At 34.2% G+C, this 15,742-nt stretch overlaps 1 protein-coding gene across 3 annotated transcripts; it reads left to right on the top strand.

Annotated features, from left to right (window-relative positions):
• The first annotated feature begins 200 nt into the window (after nt 1-200).
• Nucleotides 201-15,070, top strand: LOC105317057 (wings apart-like protein homolog). Of its 3 annotated transcripts, none has more exons than XM_066067458.1 (18): nt 201-456; nt 762-2,433; nt 2,546-2,608; nt 4,447-4,647; nt 5,234-5,370; nt 6,705-6,816; nt 7,248-7,493; nt 9,258-9,369; nt 9,689-9,792; nt 10,277-10,309; nt 11,047-11,123; nt 11,255-11,391; nt 11,701-11,816; nt 11,908-12,048; nt 12,287-12,524; nt 12,709-12,797; nt 13,851-13,946; nt 14,361-15,070. In XM_066067458.1, exons 2-18 carry the CDS (start codon nt 763-765, stop codon nt 14,424-14,426), a joined length of 3,639 nt encoding a protein of 1,212 aa, XP_065923530.1. In that variant the 5' UTR covers nt 201-456; nt 762; the 3' UTR covers nt 14,427-15,070. The 3 variants fall into 3 exon arrangements, with proteins under 3 accessions (XP_065923530.1, XP_065923529.1, XP_034312488.2); XM_066067457.1 differs by having other exon boundaries at nt 2,546-2,632; XM_034456597.2 differs by lacking the exon at nt 10,277-10,309 and having other exon boundaries at nt 2,546-2,632.
• Nucleotides 15,071-15,742: the final 672 nt, after the last annotated feature.

Here is a 15,742-nt window from a genome sequence, read left to right as displayed (position 1 = left end):
CTAAATACTAAATTATATTCGAGTGTATCCCTGTGACATATATATTGTTTTTATGTATTGTCAGATTTTTTTGCAAGTTTCATCTAAAATATTTTGAAATGTTGTGTTGGTGAGCAATGTGACCCATGGGCCTCTTAAGTTCGAAACTCTGTCTATAATTCAAAGATTAGTTTTTTGTTATTCCTCAGCTACGCATGCGCAATTATTGTTTTGTGCCCTATATCCACCAAAATGGCGCACATGTGAACTTGTTGAAAGGGGTGATAACGTTTATTGTTTATCATCGCAATGTCGTTATTGAAAATTAATTATTAAAAGCAGATTTAACATCAAGATACTTTTAACGGATTTGGCAGATTTGATGTACGGCTTCCTGCATCTGGGACTGTACAATGACCCTATTTTGTTAGAGGTATAAACAAAGCTTGGACGTCGGACGCTGATAGTAATATTCAGGTATATTAAACTCTTGTCTAAAGCGTTGACTTGATTGCACAATGCCTTTTGGCATTTTAATAATTTGGTCTGATTACGTAGAGTCTAAAACTTTGGACAATTATAATTTACAACTATAAGAAAGAATGAATATTTTTACTCATAAAGTTATTATGTTTTGAAGTTATTCCCCTTTGCAGAGACCAAAATAGGTTTTCTTATCGAAATATTGATAGATTTAAGCAATTAAATATAACAATTGAATTTGGCTTGTTTGTTTTTTAAAACTTGTTTTTTAATAACTGTATCATTTGCTTATCTTTTAGAATGGCTAGCAAGACTTATAAAACCTACAGTAAATATATCAGTAAAGACACTGCCGCCAGTCGGGCTTTTGATGATGTTCTGAACAACAAATCGGCTCCACCAGTACCCATCAAAGCAGAAAAAACAAAATGGGGAGACACATCCTTCACACGTGTAAGAAAGGATGATCCATTTCAAGTAACATTTAATAAGGTAAAAGTTGAAAATGAAACAGTGGATGAGTTTTCTTTTGACTTGGATGAGGATGAGAGTCTCAAAAAGAAACTTCCAGCAAATAACAGCTCGGGTCAGAGTGCTTCAACTGGATTAGGAAGACCTGCTATTGCTACAATGAACAAGACTCAAAAGAAGCAAGTTCAACCAGAATCTCCTGGAAATCTTCCAAAATTAGAGAAAGAAGACAGCGAGTCAATTGATAATGATGATGAAAATGAGGACATGGAACCAGTAATGTTCAAAAGACCAGTAAGAACATATTCTCGCTCTGTAAAGAAAGAGAAAGGACAGGATAATGTGCCAGAGCAGGCTCAAGATGAGGTACAGAGTGAAAGCCCTGTGTTAGAAGAAGATGATGATGATTCATCAGTCCCATTTTCACAGAAGACAGATGTGTTCTCTGACAAAAATGATGAGGAAGGTAATTCATACAAAAGAGGAGGTAAAGGAAGATCACAAAAAATTACCTCAAGAACTCACATTTTGCAGTCAGATGACGATGAAAGCAGCGGAGCAACTGTCCTGAATTTCCGCAGCCGTTACATGGATCCAGCAGTGTATGGCAATTTTGAGTACAAACCACAAGGTGATGACCCAGTGGGCAGGATGAATAATAGCAAGGTTCTTCAACAGAGTGAGATCAAACATGGAAAAGGTTCCACTCTTATTGTGATTTGCTCTCCAAAACCCCCAGCCCAAGGATCATCCAAACTTCACCCTGTACGGACCTACAAAGTTCGAGATCCACAAGATAAGGAATCAGATAATGGAGAAGAAAAACCCAAAGAGGATCTCTTTCAGGCAATACCTGCTAAGCCCATCATTATCAGAAACAGAAGACGACCACAGAAGAGAAAAGCAGAAGACACTGCAACGAAGGCATCTGTACCACCAATAGAAACCATTATTAATTTAAAGCAGGAACCCAAATATGCCCCGGCACCCCCCAAAGATTCAAACAAAACAAAAGATGTCAAACCTCGAAGAAATAAAATATTTAAGTCTAGAAACAAGGTGGAGGATGAGGAGGAAGAGGAAAAGGAGACATCTAGTATTCCTTCAGAAGACACAAGTGTGAGTGAGGAGGCTCCAGTGCTACAACCTGAGGGTGATCTGGCTCCAGATTCTCAGGAAGGATCTGTCAGCATAGAGGATAAGGACAATGCCTTTGGATTTGATGAAATGGAGGTGGATGAAACGCCTGAAAACATACCAGAGATAGCAGAGAGTGACACATTTGAAGAAATCCCAGTTAAACTCAAGCGCGTTGAAGAAGTGCAGAAAGAGGACAATGGGGACAGCCAGTCTTCAGAGGGAGAACTTGAGAATTCACAAGAAATACCAAGTTCCCAGGAGTCAAACGAGGAGTTCAAGCAACCCAAAAGAGAAAGAAAAATATTCAAATCTAAGAATACCAGGATGGCTCAAAAAAAAGTGTCGCCCAGTCCAAAGAAGGTACATGTATATTTATTTTTCGGAAAGCATATTTCAATAGTGACTTTCAATATTTGAATGTCATACTTTGGTGTTATTGTAAAGTTCATCATGTTTGCTGTTTCTTTTTCAGTCTCCAGCAAAGGCGATTTACAATGTGCGATCCTGGCAGGATGATTTTGATGAAGAGGAACGGGTAACCATGATGATGCAAAGAAATGTGCATATTGCTTTTGTTTGCTTTGCCTTTTGATACCAGTCATTGTGTTTGGTAACCTTACCAAAAAAAAAAGCCTCAACTTTTTGAAATTGTTTAATTAAGTTATTAATTTTGTTAATTATACTAGGAGTGAACTAATCAGTCTTTTTAAATGACAATATTAGTAAGAAATATAAAAACTACATTTTCATTTCTGCAAATTGAGACCTTGCAACAATTTGCTATCCATCCTTTAACCTTCCTCAAATTTTTTTAAAAAGATTATTTTGACAATTTTATTTAAAAAATGTATGAACATTTTGAACACAATGACTGTGTATGTAGTGGATTTAGTTTTAACTTTTTCAAGGGGCTAAACATTCATTGAAACATTTACATGAGCATGTGCCCTAACCTATAAGGATGTGACGTTTAGGTTCACAATCTTCATGAAAAAATTAAAAAGGGATGGTTTTCGGAGGATTTTTGTTTAAATGAATAAAACAACTTTGCTTTATAATGATATTGATGAACTTATGTAATAAATTATTTTTTTGAGGATAAGTAGCAGCTAAAGATAAATTTGTTCTGTGAATTTGATATATTTGTAAATTAAAACAAAAATCAGGTGTTGCATACAGTTCTCAGTGTAAATCGTTGATAATTATTTTTTGAACATCGATTAAACATGGACTCATTCCAAGTCTTTAAAAGGAGACTGTGATAAAATGTTTAGCAGTATCATGAATTAGTTTTAAACATTGGGTCAGTAGAAAGGGAATTAGATTGGTTTAAACTAAAAGTTTTTACTGTAACGTGAAAAATTTGATTTTAAACCTATAGAAAATAGATCTGTTAGAAATGCAGAAGGGCAATCAATTTTCTTTTTTAAACTAAGTTTCATTCTGGTATTTAGTCCCGTCCTGGTATAACTCTTGGTGAAATGTAATAAGATACATAATTTGCATTGTTTTGTCAAGGTTATATAATAAGTTAAAAAACAATATAGGAGTAAGCATGACACCATATAAAGAATAAGGAAATGCTGCTACATGTTATAAAGTTATGAGGTATTCCAGAATGCTAATTGCTAAGTTGTATTTGATTGGTAAGCATTGTTGAAATATATCATCAATACCTTTTATATTGCTGTATTAATGCAAACAGGTATATGAATGATGCATCTAGAAAGTTACCTTGCCTTTAATTTTGTTTTTGTTATAATAACTAAGCATACTTTTGATATCATTTGTTCTAAACTTATCTTGATATTCACTGTGTGTATTGTAGTTCACGATTTTTGTTGCATTTCTTTATTCTGTTAATCCCTAAGTTTGAATTTAGACTAGTCAACATATATTTCTTTGATAGCATGTTCTTCTACTTTGAATTGCAATGCCTTTTTAGTATGTGAAGCAATATTAGTGTAGTATTCTCTTTAATCAATAAAGAACATTTTATATTCTGCTTGATGTAGCAAGATTTACCATAGTATGGTAATGTACACTACTAACTACTGATGAACTATACACATGTATTTCAAAGTATTTTAAACAATGCATTGTGCTTGCAAGAATCATTTATGGATGATAATGTTAAAGAGTGATTATTAACCCTACTGAATGAATATAAAGCATTAAGTTAGAACGTTTTGAATATCTTATTATATTCAATATAAATATTAGTTCCAGAATCTTGAATATAAAATACCTTATATGAAAGTAACTGTAACATGAATATACCGTCACTGGTCACTCATTTATTGTTGGATAATATCTTCATGAAACTTAAATTTTTACAAAGCCTTAGATAGATTCTATTCTTTCTGTTTTCAGAACAAGAAGAACGCAGGGGAGGAAAATGGAGCTCAGACTGGTGGTCCCCCAAAACTGACCCGCTTCTCAACTTGGCCTAATTCAGGACCTAAAGAAAAGCCCCCTGAGGAGCCTCCAAAGCTGACCCGGGCTGTCCACTGGCCAGACCGAGAAGGAGATGAGGCGTATACCTCAGTTCACATCAATAAAGAGCACAAACAGGTACAGAGGTGTCAGAATTATCAGCTGATAGGAATTTGTAGATGTGATTACTTGATATTAACATTGATAGTCGAGAATGATTTTTATATAGATTTCGCTCACTGTGGTGAACGTGAAAGGGAGGAGAGCCAGAGGTTTTTATTTATGTCTATTTTTTCAGTGTAACAGAGTTAAATTCCAATAATTTGATTTTAATTTGGATCATTTATTTTGACAAATCCAGTTTAGAAAAGTAGATCTTGTTGTACTATTTGGTGTTTTTTTGGAAATTATTCATTATGAGAAAAAGTTTACCTTTCTTACGATGAGATAACACTAGGTGATTTTTAAGTCTGATCATTATTTTTTTTATTCTGCCAACAAAGGCAGCATTTCCAACATGTCAAAAAACTGAAGTTTTGTCATGAAATGCAAAATATTGTAGTACATTTACTTAAGTTCGAGCTGTGTATTTTTTTTTAGAGCTGTATATTTTATTATCTGCTAAAAGAGTAAAAAATTTCCAACATGCCAAATTAAACCCAGATATCATAGGATGCATTGTACTGCAGTCTGTGTACTTGAGTCTGTGTTGTTGTTTTGACAGTTGTACACTGTGGTGAAGAATGTGAAGGAGGCCCACGAATGCCAGGAGCACGGAGAGACCCAGGAGTTTGCTGACGATGTCGAGTACCTGCTGTCAGGGATCCAGGAAGGGGAGCCCATGTCTACAAGATGTCTCAGGTTTGTGTTCATTTTACAATTCATGGATACAAACTATAGCCAATATGAACCATCCCTTCTATCAGGCTGTGGTTGTGTAAGTTATGGATTTATGCGTCAAACAGTTCTGTATGAAAAAATATCTGGCCCCGAAACTCTCTGATATTTTTTTTTCATACAGAACTGTTTGAGGCATATATCCATTACATATCTCATTGTTCATTAATGTATTGACCAGTTTGAATAGAGAATAGTCAGAGATTGACCATTGATTTAACTTTTGATTATCCAATTGCAGTTTACATAAAACAAGCTGTTAATTGCTGATACAGTCAAAGAACTGTGGCTTAATTGCATTTCATTGCATTAAAAATTGTCTTATCTAAAGGACAGGGGCGTACAAGGCATTGTACCCACCTGGAGCAATAAAGACGAACGATTTACAATTTCAATTAAAATATTAATTTTTGGCTTGTAAACATTGTTTATAGTGTAAATTGTATGGTGTAAGTCAAACATGTGCTTTCCTTCAGTAAACATGACAGATATGGGTTTCCAAATTAAGCTGCACAGCGTTTTATGCAAAAATCTCGATCATTTACTGTTCTGAATTGCAAATTTTAGGATTGAATGGGTCTTGACTCCATCCGAAAAGTACTCTTATTTTAAGGATAAGTTTTTATTCATTTTTAATAACGATTTATCGAAATGGAGTCTATACCTATATTAGGTCAAAATCCGTGGGTTTTTACCAAAAACATTTCACTTTTATTAAATAATTAATGATTGTCAAACAACCAAAGTTTTTCACCATTACTGTAGTATATCAGCGTAGCTCATTGAGATCGGCGGAGGCTTGTTGACTAGACTTATCGGATAAGAGGGTGTTCGAATTGTAGTTGTTGTTTTATGTTTAATTTCTGTGGTTCAAAGTAAATCATCTTGTTAAAAAATTGATACCATTTTTTTTGGAAAAAATATTTAATACGCTCTAGATCAAAAATACGTAATGTTCATTACACACAATGTCACATAAAAATAGCGCTAGCACAGATATGAGATCATGATGTTAATGTTTAGAAAATAAACAAATAAAACAAACGCGATAAGTACAAAGTATATATATGTTAATTTTTTAATTTGTCAGATAATGCTGTTTTATATTATACATGTACTGGTGTACACTTTCAAATGTAAATTTCTTTTTATATGTATGTATGCCATTTCAACATTCTGGATGCAGGGGATTTGTCAGGCATTGTACGCTATTGTTCTCTGAGAGAAACAGCAGGATAGTTTTATTTTTGTTACATGAAAATTTTGTTGTTTAGAATTTAATTTTTATAATTTTGTAGTTGTATTGGCCTAGCCCAAAAAAGTATCCTGCCAGCATTCCGAATGCACCTGAGAGCCCATGGAACTGTGGCCAAGATATTTGGACACCTGAAGGATGCTGTGACAGATCCAGTAAGGCCTAAAAAAAAGTTGTGTGTTTAGGGTAACCCGACCTAACCTACAAAAATGCCCCGATCCTACCATTTCTAGATGTCTGTTTTTATCCGAATGTGAAATTTATATTATATCTATTAAAAAAAATTCGTTTTTAAATATAACACAAACAAACATTCTTAGGATTCATGCAGAAAAAAATATGATAAAAATAAAACAAAATCCTACCTACCTAACCTAATTTTTTCATCAGTGTTACCCTAAACACACAATTTTTTTTAATAGGCCTAATGAAATGAAGACTTTATCAACCTATTGACATTGTTAAAAAATTACCTTTCAATGAACTCATAAGATTAATCGGAATACGATGTTCAGCATAAGATTTACTCTAGCTTTGTAATTTGAGTTTTTGTGTTTTTAAATGTGTATTGCATTGTGTATTGCAGAGTTTGTCCCTGTGTACAGCCTTGCTGATGTTCATGTTGAGTCGAGACCGGCTGAACATGGACCTGGATCGACAGAGTTTAGATCTGATGCTGAAGCTGCTGGCAGTGGATTACCAAGAGGAGCAGAGCGCCACCGTGATGGGCAAGAGGACCCTGAACCGCAACAAAGACCGCGCACGAGAGGTGTACGAACAGTGGAAGGCTGAGGGTGGGGCTACTAACCAGCCCGAAATTGAGGATGTCTCAGTAAGTTTTGTTATAGCGAGCGAAGCGAGCTCTAAGAACCAGTGTGTGCAGGAAAAAGAACGAGCTTAACCTACAGATTCATCAAACAAAATATTTTGTCTACGTCCCATAATGCTCTCTAATGTTTTCACCCATGGTGCTATGCCAAAAAATGGCCGACATTTAACTCGTAATTCACGGCGTCTTGAGGTTTGAAGACACGTTTTGAGTACCGCACAAGCTTTGGCGAGACCCATGAGATTTCATTCTTCCATACCTTTGTATTGAGTCAAGATACGTAAACAAAGACAAAAAAGGTCATTGATGACGTCACAGTGCTCTCACGCTTTATTTCCCGCGATAAATTTAGAGGTGGATCAAACATCTGTAATGCGTGTACTAGCTATTTCAATATAGACTGCAGTACCTGCCTCATTTACAAATGATTTATATTTAGTTTTTTGGGGGATATAGAGATTATATAGATATATACTAGCAAGAGCCGTACTTTACTTTCATATCGATCTATTTTTAAGCTAAATGTGCATGCATGCACAGTAGGCAGGTAAGTATATGAGCAGGGAGGAAATAAACAATAGAAAAGGACTATGTGCAGTATTTTGCATTTTTCGCCCCAAAAATTAAGTTTTTTGAAGAGCTTTAAAAATAAGGTGGCAGATAGTTGAAATCATGTACAAAATAAGTGTGTTAAAGGTTATCACCACAGTGACGTCTTAGCGTAGAAATGTCGTCATGAAAATTGTCTTATTTTGATAAAATCAAGTTTTGTAGCAAAATATGGGTGTTCAGATGGTTTTTCGACTGGAAAAAACATCGAGCGCAGGCTTGCTTAAGTACCATCTTTTAGTATGATGTGTACAATTACAGGAAGAAAAACATACGTTAAAATCGTAATTGTGCAGACCTGTGCTCTTTACTTCTGAGTGCAAAGTATGAAGAAAAAAATGACAATATTTTCACTTGTTGCAAAATTGCGGGAATTGGGTCATTTAGATGATGTCATAGATAAACAACAAATGAGTAATGATGACTAAAATCAAGATAAAAGTTATAGGCATCCTCTGTACACTGATTTATGGCGACTCGATTTTTATACGACACTTTTTAAAAATTGTTAAAATTGGGGGGCAGATATTAAACCATACCAAATATTGTCCTTTTGAACTAAATAAAAAGGAATAAAGAGAAAAAATAAACAGTTAAAAAATTTATGCAGATATTGCATATAGTCAAACCATTAAATTTGTAAGTGGGAAATTACACACCTACAAACAGGGACCAGGCTGGCTCTCTCTCTCTCTCTCTCTCTCTCTCTCTCTCTCTCTCTCTCTCTCTCTCTCTCTCTCTCTCTCTCTCTCTCTCTCTCTCTCTCTCTCTCTCTTTCTCTCTCTCTCTCTCTCTCAGGGGAGGGGGAGGGGTTTGCGCTGTATGTATCATAACCATTAGAATTAGTACCTTTGGCATACTTGTTGTAGAGAAATAATCTCTTACAAATTCTTTGATGTTCATTGATAGCTAAATAACACTAAGTTGACAATGATGCAAGGTATGTGTAATTCCTGCTGTGCTCGCCACAACGGTAGCACCGTAAAACATAAGAGTCGTTCATGTAAGGAAAAATTGAAGACAGAAAATTTTATTTTGAAACATTTAATTATATGAAAGATAGATGTATGTTCTTAATATGAATTAGGTATGGGTGTATTACATGTTTTTAGGATCTTTTCATGATGATGGGTGAAAGTTTTGATATATCTTTTACAGACTGGAAATCTTGCCATGGAATCTCTGCTAAGCCTGACCTCCCGTAGAGCAGGAGAATGGTTCAAGGAAGAGTTGAGGACATTGGGAGCACTGGACCACATTGTGGACACAGGTCAGTCAGGCTGCAGCTCCATCCTCCAGTCAATGCAGGGATTTGATCAAATTTGTATTCATACATGCACATATAGTTCATTTCCATGTTTCGTTGACATTGAGGTGGTGATTTTTTTTTTCAAATTTGTACTGTTATGTTTTATATATACACATGAATGAATGGGTGTTTTTTATTATGTAAGAAAAAACATTATCACTGGCTTCCTTTGGTTTAGTTCAGTACAAAGAAATAATTTGAATTTGAAATGGATTTAACATTAGTATATTGCATATTCAATGCAGCAAGGTAGGTTGTTGATTTGTTGTAAATCTTTCAGTGTGTTCATGTATCGAAGCCTTGGGAGATGATACAACATTGGTGACAGACAGTATGTTGGAGAACATGAAGAAGATTGACAGGTGTCTGAGAGTCCTGGAAAATGTAAGATATCTCACATATAAAGATGTATAAAGCATGTCTTATACAGCTGTAATCAAAGTAATATGGAATGAAAATTTCCCAATAAAATTGTTATATGTTTTATATACGTCAAGGAATTTGATATGAGTAAAGCTCTGTTTAAAAAGAAAAAACTAAAGTCCCACAGTCAATTGAAAACAGCATACACTTAGTGTAAAAGTGAACAACAATCAGTGGCTAGAAAAGGCACCTTAATCCAGCTTAAACAACAAATTCAATTTTGCCTAGAGCTTATTTAGAATCTGCCCAGAAACTGCAAGAAAATTGTAGAAGTTTAAAAAAAATAAGAAAAATTAAAACAGTGCAAGTACCAGTGTGCCTCTTTTTCTCAATGATAAAATTGCTATGGTGCATATCTGAATCAGTATACTGGTTTGATTCAGAGCTGTGAAGGCATAAACATGTATGTATCTGACTATTCTAGACTATTCTATTATATCGTTAGTTAGTAAAGGATATAGAGAGGTGGATTTTTGAGGTTGGTAACTTTCTTTAATCCTTTATGATATTTATGTTTTCCTTTCTCTTCTTAATTATTGTTGAGTTTAGTTTATAGCTGTTCTGATAAAAATATTGTCTGTTAAAAATTGGAGAATTGTTGCTGTTTTGTTCTCTTTCAAATTGACCATAACACTAGTTGTGGAAAGTACATGAATTTGTTTCACTTTGCAAATATTGTCAGAATGAAAGACAGTAATGTGAAAAGTTCCTTATTAGTAAATTGCTCTGTGAAACTGGTAAAAAAAAAAATGGTCTCTTTCTCATGTTTTTACCCATTTGAATGTCTGCTGTTCAAGAAAACCCCACTTCTTCTAAAAGATTTCCAACTATTTCATTTAGGGTTATGTTTAATATCTCACACATAAGAAAAAGAGAAATTTGGAAGTTTTATGAAGAGACATTAAAATCTTATCCCAGACTTTTTTTTTATATTTCATTATAAATACTTCAAGTTTGAGAGCACTAAAACATGTAAACCAGTAATGTCAAGGGAATAATAGGCCATTATACTTGGTATTTTTTGACTGAACTTTGAGGGGAGTTCAACGTACATGTATATTATATTCAAAATCAATGGTTTATTGAAAAAAATACTTGATGAGAATATTACTACAGATTTATATTCCATAAAAAAGGAAACTGCATTTTCTATAGAAAAAGTAGAATCAAAATCAAATTTTCTAAATTTTAATCTGATATGTAAATCTTTTCCAGGTGTCTTTTGTGAACACTGATAATCAACTCTATTTGATATCATACAAGGCAGGAATCCTTGTAGCTTCATTATGCAGGTAAGAGATTCGCTCTCTTCAGTCTCCCAACTTCAAAGCATTAAAAGATACGTAAAACTGCCTATTTATTAGACTGAGATTAATAAATCAAAGAAAAATAAAGAATGTACTGGTAAATGTTTCGACTTCAGGGCCCTTGATCTGTGTGAGAAATGCTTTCCCGTGTATCCCATCAACAGTTCAGATGACAAAGAGTCGACAGGCTACGTCATCTACAGCCTGGTGTTGGCGGTGCTGAGGGTCCTCATCAACATCACTCACGAAAATGGTAGGAGATTGGTGATACTGTGTGGTGTACAAGAAAAATATTTGTACTTGTTTACTCTGTGTTTTGGGGTCAATAATTTCTTCTTTTTATTTTAAAAAAATTATCATCAATGCACATTTTCCTTTTAATAAATGAAAGAACTCACTGAGATAAACTACTTATGTATTTCAGAAAGGGTTTTTATTCCAAGAGTAATTTCTAACTAATTTTTTCTTAAGGGAATGCTTAGATTTTGTGCTTTTGAATTACATTTTAAATTTCTTAAGGAAAAACTACTCATATTTTTTAAAAAATATTTATATTTTGTAGAGTTCGGATGCACCAAAGTGGGAGACCAGACAGACTTCATCAAAACAGCTTTAACCTGTATCCTAGACACTCCTCGCCATGTCCCAATAGACATGAGATTCGACATGCTTGTTCTGGTAGGTACCAGTTTCGATTTCTCCATTTTCAGATAAAAAGAAGTTCATTGATTCCTCTTGTATTTCAAGTTGCGGTTGTTTGTTTTGGTAGAGCTTGGGTCTCCTGATTAATATGGTGGAGCATTGTGGTGTAAACAAGCGCAAACTTGTGGAGGCAGAGACCTGCAGGTCTTATGAAGTTACTTCAGATAATTCTACATCTCAAATTCCTGCTACTAAGGCTCTGTGTGAGGTAAGTCTTTATTACATGTATTACCTTTGAATCATCTTCTAGAAACACAAGATTTTTTGGGGGTGGTGGGATGTGAATGTTAATGTTTAGACTAGCACTCAAACAGATATCATAACTTCTTTGCCAGTAGTATTTGAAATGAGAAACAGTTCTGTAAACTTGCTAATACTTTATGTAGCTTGAACTTGAATTATGTGCTGTCTTTATTATGATGAAATTGAAATTTCTCTCCAAACAGGTGTTTAGCACTCGGTTTGAAATAGCTAAAACCATGGAAGAGCAAGACTTTGGTGAGCCCTCCACACCTAAAGCATCGCCCAACAAGAGTGGAGAGTGGAAGGAGTCGGACTCTGGCATCGAGTGGGTGGTGTCGTCCGCCAAAAAGGAGAAGGAAGACAGTAACGACACCAGTCGCGTGCAGCCCCCAGAGAACGACAAGCTAGATAATCTAGACGACGAGGAAACCTTTACAAAAGGTGAATTGACTAGGCAGGGAAGATAACTCTTCCTTTATTCACTGTTATGCACCTCCTTAGCAAGAAATTTCTTTGATAGTGACATGGTTAACAAAGCATTCATCATTTTCCTCTGAAATAAAATAGCCTTGAATTAATTATAATTATTTGTTTATTATTGTGGTGTCAACATATTTCTTTACAGCTTTACATCGGGCTGGCAAGCACATGGAGAACAGCATAATAGCATCCTATGTTGCTCTACTGTTGGGCTGTCTCATACAGGATAACACTGTAAGTACTGTAGATTCCTAATTAAACGTGAAGAAATAATTTCCGCGTAAAATCACGAGGAGCAACCCTCGCAGATTTTTAAAATCTCGCTTTTATTTTTCAGACATTTTGGAACTATTTAAAATTATTATGACAAAAAATTGGTGATCGCGATTATATTCTCGCGATTTGATACAAAACAGCAGAGTCGCAGAATTAAGTACTCGCATAATATAAGGAATTTACAGTAGTCAATGGTTGGTTCATCTGTCTTTATCAAGTTTCTCCATCATTTAAAATTTTACTTTGGCTCACAAAGGGGATCAACATTTTATTCTGATGAGTGATGATGAACCAAACCTTACAACATTTACAAAGTTTCACTTTATGGTCATTCTTAATCATATATATAATTACCCATGAATCCCAAGCAGAGCCTTGTGAAATTCGCAGACCTGAATAATATTTGGTAAAGGTTTACATCCAGTAAGAACCTGAAATAGCTATTAAAAATAGATATTAATTTTGAATTTTATATTGGTTTATTTTGTACAGATATTCAAGTGGTCCAGTTGATCTCAGTTTAGAAATAATATTAACCTATTTCAACATTTTTTGCACAGAATTGCTTATTTTTAAAGAGTTTTTCTCTCAAAAAACAGTGAGCAGAGAATTGAACAAACATCATTTTTTCGTCCAAAACTAACTGCTGATGAAAAATTCTTGTTTGATTAAAGCTGCACTATATGTTTCCATAGTAAAAATGTCATCAAGAAAAAAGAAAATAATTGTCTCATTTGGATAAAAATGCAAAAGTAACATTTCTGTGCAAATGTATGAAAAAATACACCCTAGATTGCCAAAATATCAAGATGGTTTTAATTTCACTATGTTCATGATTTACTATTTTTTAGCGAAATTAAACCCATTGGTAATATTTTAACTAGTTTTCAAAACGTTTCAATATATACATGAATAACAATATTTTACTAACATAACACCAATGTAAGATTTGATTCAGACTATGATTTTATTAATCAAGGAAACTGTTAACCATTTTAATCATTTATCTAGATGTATGTCAGCCAAGTCAAGGAACATTTAGCATCTGGGAGTTTTGAAGATCTTATCACAATCCTGAAGAAATTCTTAGGTTTTATGAATTTAACGGTAAGACAAATGTTTGGTTTCATAGAGAGCTCTTTTTAAGGAATTAAATAGATTTTTTATGCAGATATTGCAGTACGTGTACTTGTCATTATTTTAAGCACAAAACACACTGTAAACAGGAGAGTACTGAGATGTTGGAGAATTTTGTTTCAAGTCACAGCTCCAAAGGATGTGGTTGCCTGAGAGCCACAACACATTAAAACATTTACATGTGGGAATAAATCTTATCCCTTGCTCCATTCAAGTAGAATTATTGGGATGAAATGTTTAAGTGGAAGTTGATGGGTATTTATAAAATTCTGTAATAGATATAAATGTATAGGAGGTGGTAAGAAATTTCAAGGGCATTGTTAAAAAGAGATGGTTGTTTATTATTTCAATAAATTCATTATCCTCTTTTTTTTCATTATACAGCGTGCAATTGGAAGCACAGGGGGCAAGTCCATAGCTCATGTCATAGAAGTTCTGGAGGGCTGCTAACAGGAAACAGAGTTATACACTTAGTGACCGAAACCACTACTGCAAGAAATAACAGGAAACATTACATCGTCAGTTTAAATAAAACCATGAACCTTAATTTTCCAAAGCCACCGTATTATTGAACTTCTGAAAGATATAAAGAGAAGATTGTTTATAAGGAGACATTAATCTTTTTAGTTTGTTTACATAATGCAACTTGAATCTTTTAAAGATGTGTGAATGTATGGAAAAGATACTATAGTATTCCATTCTAGAAAAGCTGGACAGTGTCAACTTATATTTTTGTATGGTTTAAAATTTGTATTTTTCTGAGAGGAAAACCTGGAGCAATAGACATTTCATGTTTGTCAAACTCCATCATTTTTATCATTTGATTCTTTTTTTGTCGGTAGTTTTAGCTGAATCATGTGTGAATGATAAATTAGGATGTCACACTGATGAAATCATAGTGCACATTACCTAAAGGTCTGGAAGGGATCGAGCGAATCATTTAGCAGATTATTTTATCTGGTGTTAACATTGTAATGAGGTATTGTGGATTTTATGAATTTTTTTCACTGCATCATAAAGGATGGAAATTATCTGAAAAAAAAATGCATGTACTGTATATGTGTACATTGTTAATAAATACAAATCAACGCATACCAGAACAATTTTTTAAAACTGTTTTTCAAATTTTTAGAGGGCAAAAAATTTAATTCCCAACATCTCACTTATTGATCGAATGCTAAAGGGCTTCTGTTGTTTTTGATATCCAGTCTGTTAAATATCTTGTAATTGTGTGTTGACTCAGAAGACAGAATTAAAATGGATAATGGGTTCATTGAAAATGCATATTTACCTGAAAGACACAAGTTCTTTATTTGTGGCACGCCTTGGTATTTTGTACAACAAATAAAACAACTTGTTCAGTTTAAATGATTGGAATCTCTGTCAATTTTAAAGACTTTTCATATTTAGCAGTACACCAAAGTCCAGACTCGTTAATGGTTTTGATCTGTTATGGTTCTGTTTTGGAAACGCATGATCCCCCCCCCCCCCCACCACAATTATTTATGTTTGCATATAGTTTTGTTAATAATTATTTTATGTCAAATATAACTGTCTTACAAACCCCCCAAACAAAGGTAGCTTCCTGGGGCTTCTCCATGCGGTGCCAAATTATAAACTGCACGTAACTTCTTGATCAAAACAAACTTCAATATGTGTGGTCTTGAGACCATATCAATGCTATATCAAAAAGCTATAGTCCCCTCCGGTGAAACCGGTAGGGGATTAAAAAGAACTGCATGGTAGAAATATGAACATAATGGCCA

This window comes from Magallana gigas, chromosome 7 (assembly GCF_963853765.1).
Source record: "Magallana gigas chromosome 7, xbMagGiga1.1, whole genome shotgun sequence".
In the NCBI taxonomy this organism is placed as follows: domain Eukaryota; kingdom Metazoa; phylum Mollusca; class Bivalvia; order Ostreida; family Ostreidae; genus Magallana; species Magallana gigas.
Note: the sequence above shows the minus strand (reverse complement) of the source record. Positions and strands in the feature narration are given on the sequence as shown.

Excerpts from the sequence above, each read along its gene's own strand:
- LOC105317057 (XM_066067457.1), top strand. The coding sequence starts at position 763 with ATGGCTAGCAAGACTTATAAAACCTACAGTAAATATATCAGTAAAGAC. Across the intron at positions 6,817-7,247 it reads AGGATGCTGTGACAGATCCA|AGTTTGTCCCTGTGTACAGC; the intron begins GTAAGGCCTAAA and ends TGTGTATTGCAG. Across the intron at positions 11,392-11,700 it reads CAACATCACTCACGAAAATG|AGTTCGGATGCACCAAAGTG; the intron begins GTAGGAGATTGG and ends TATATTTTGTAG.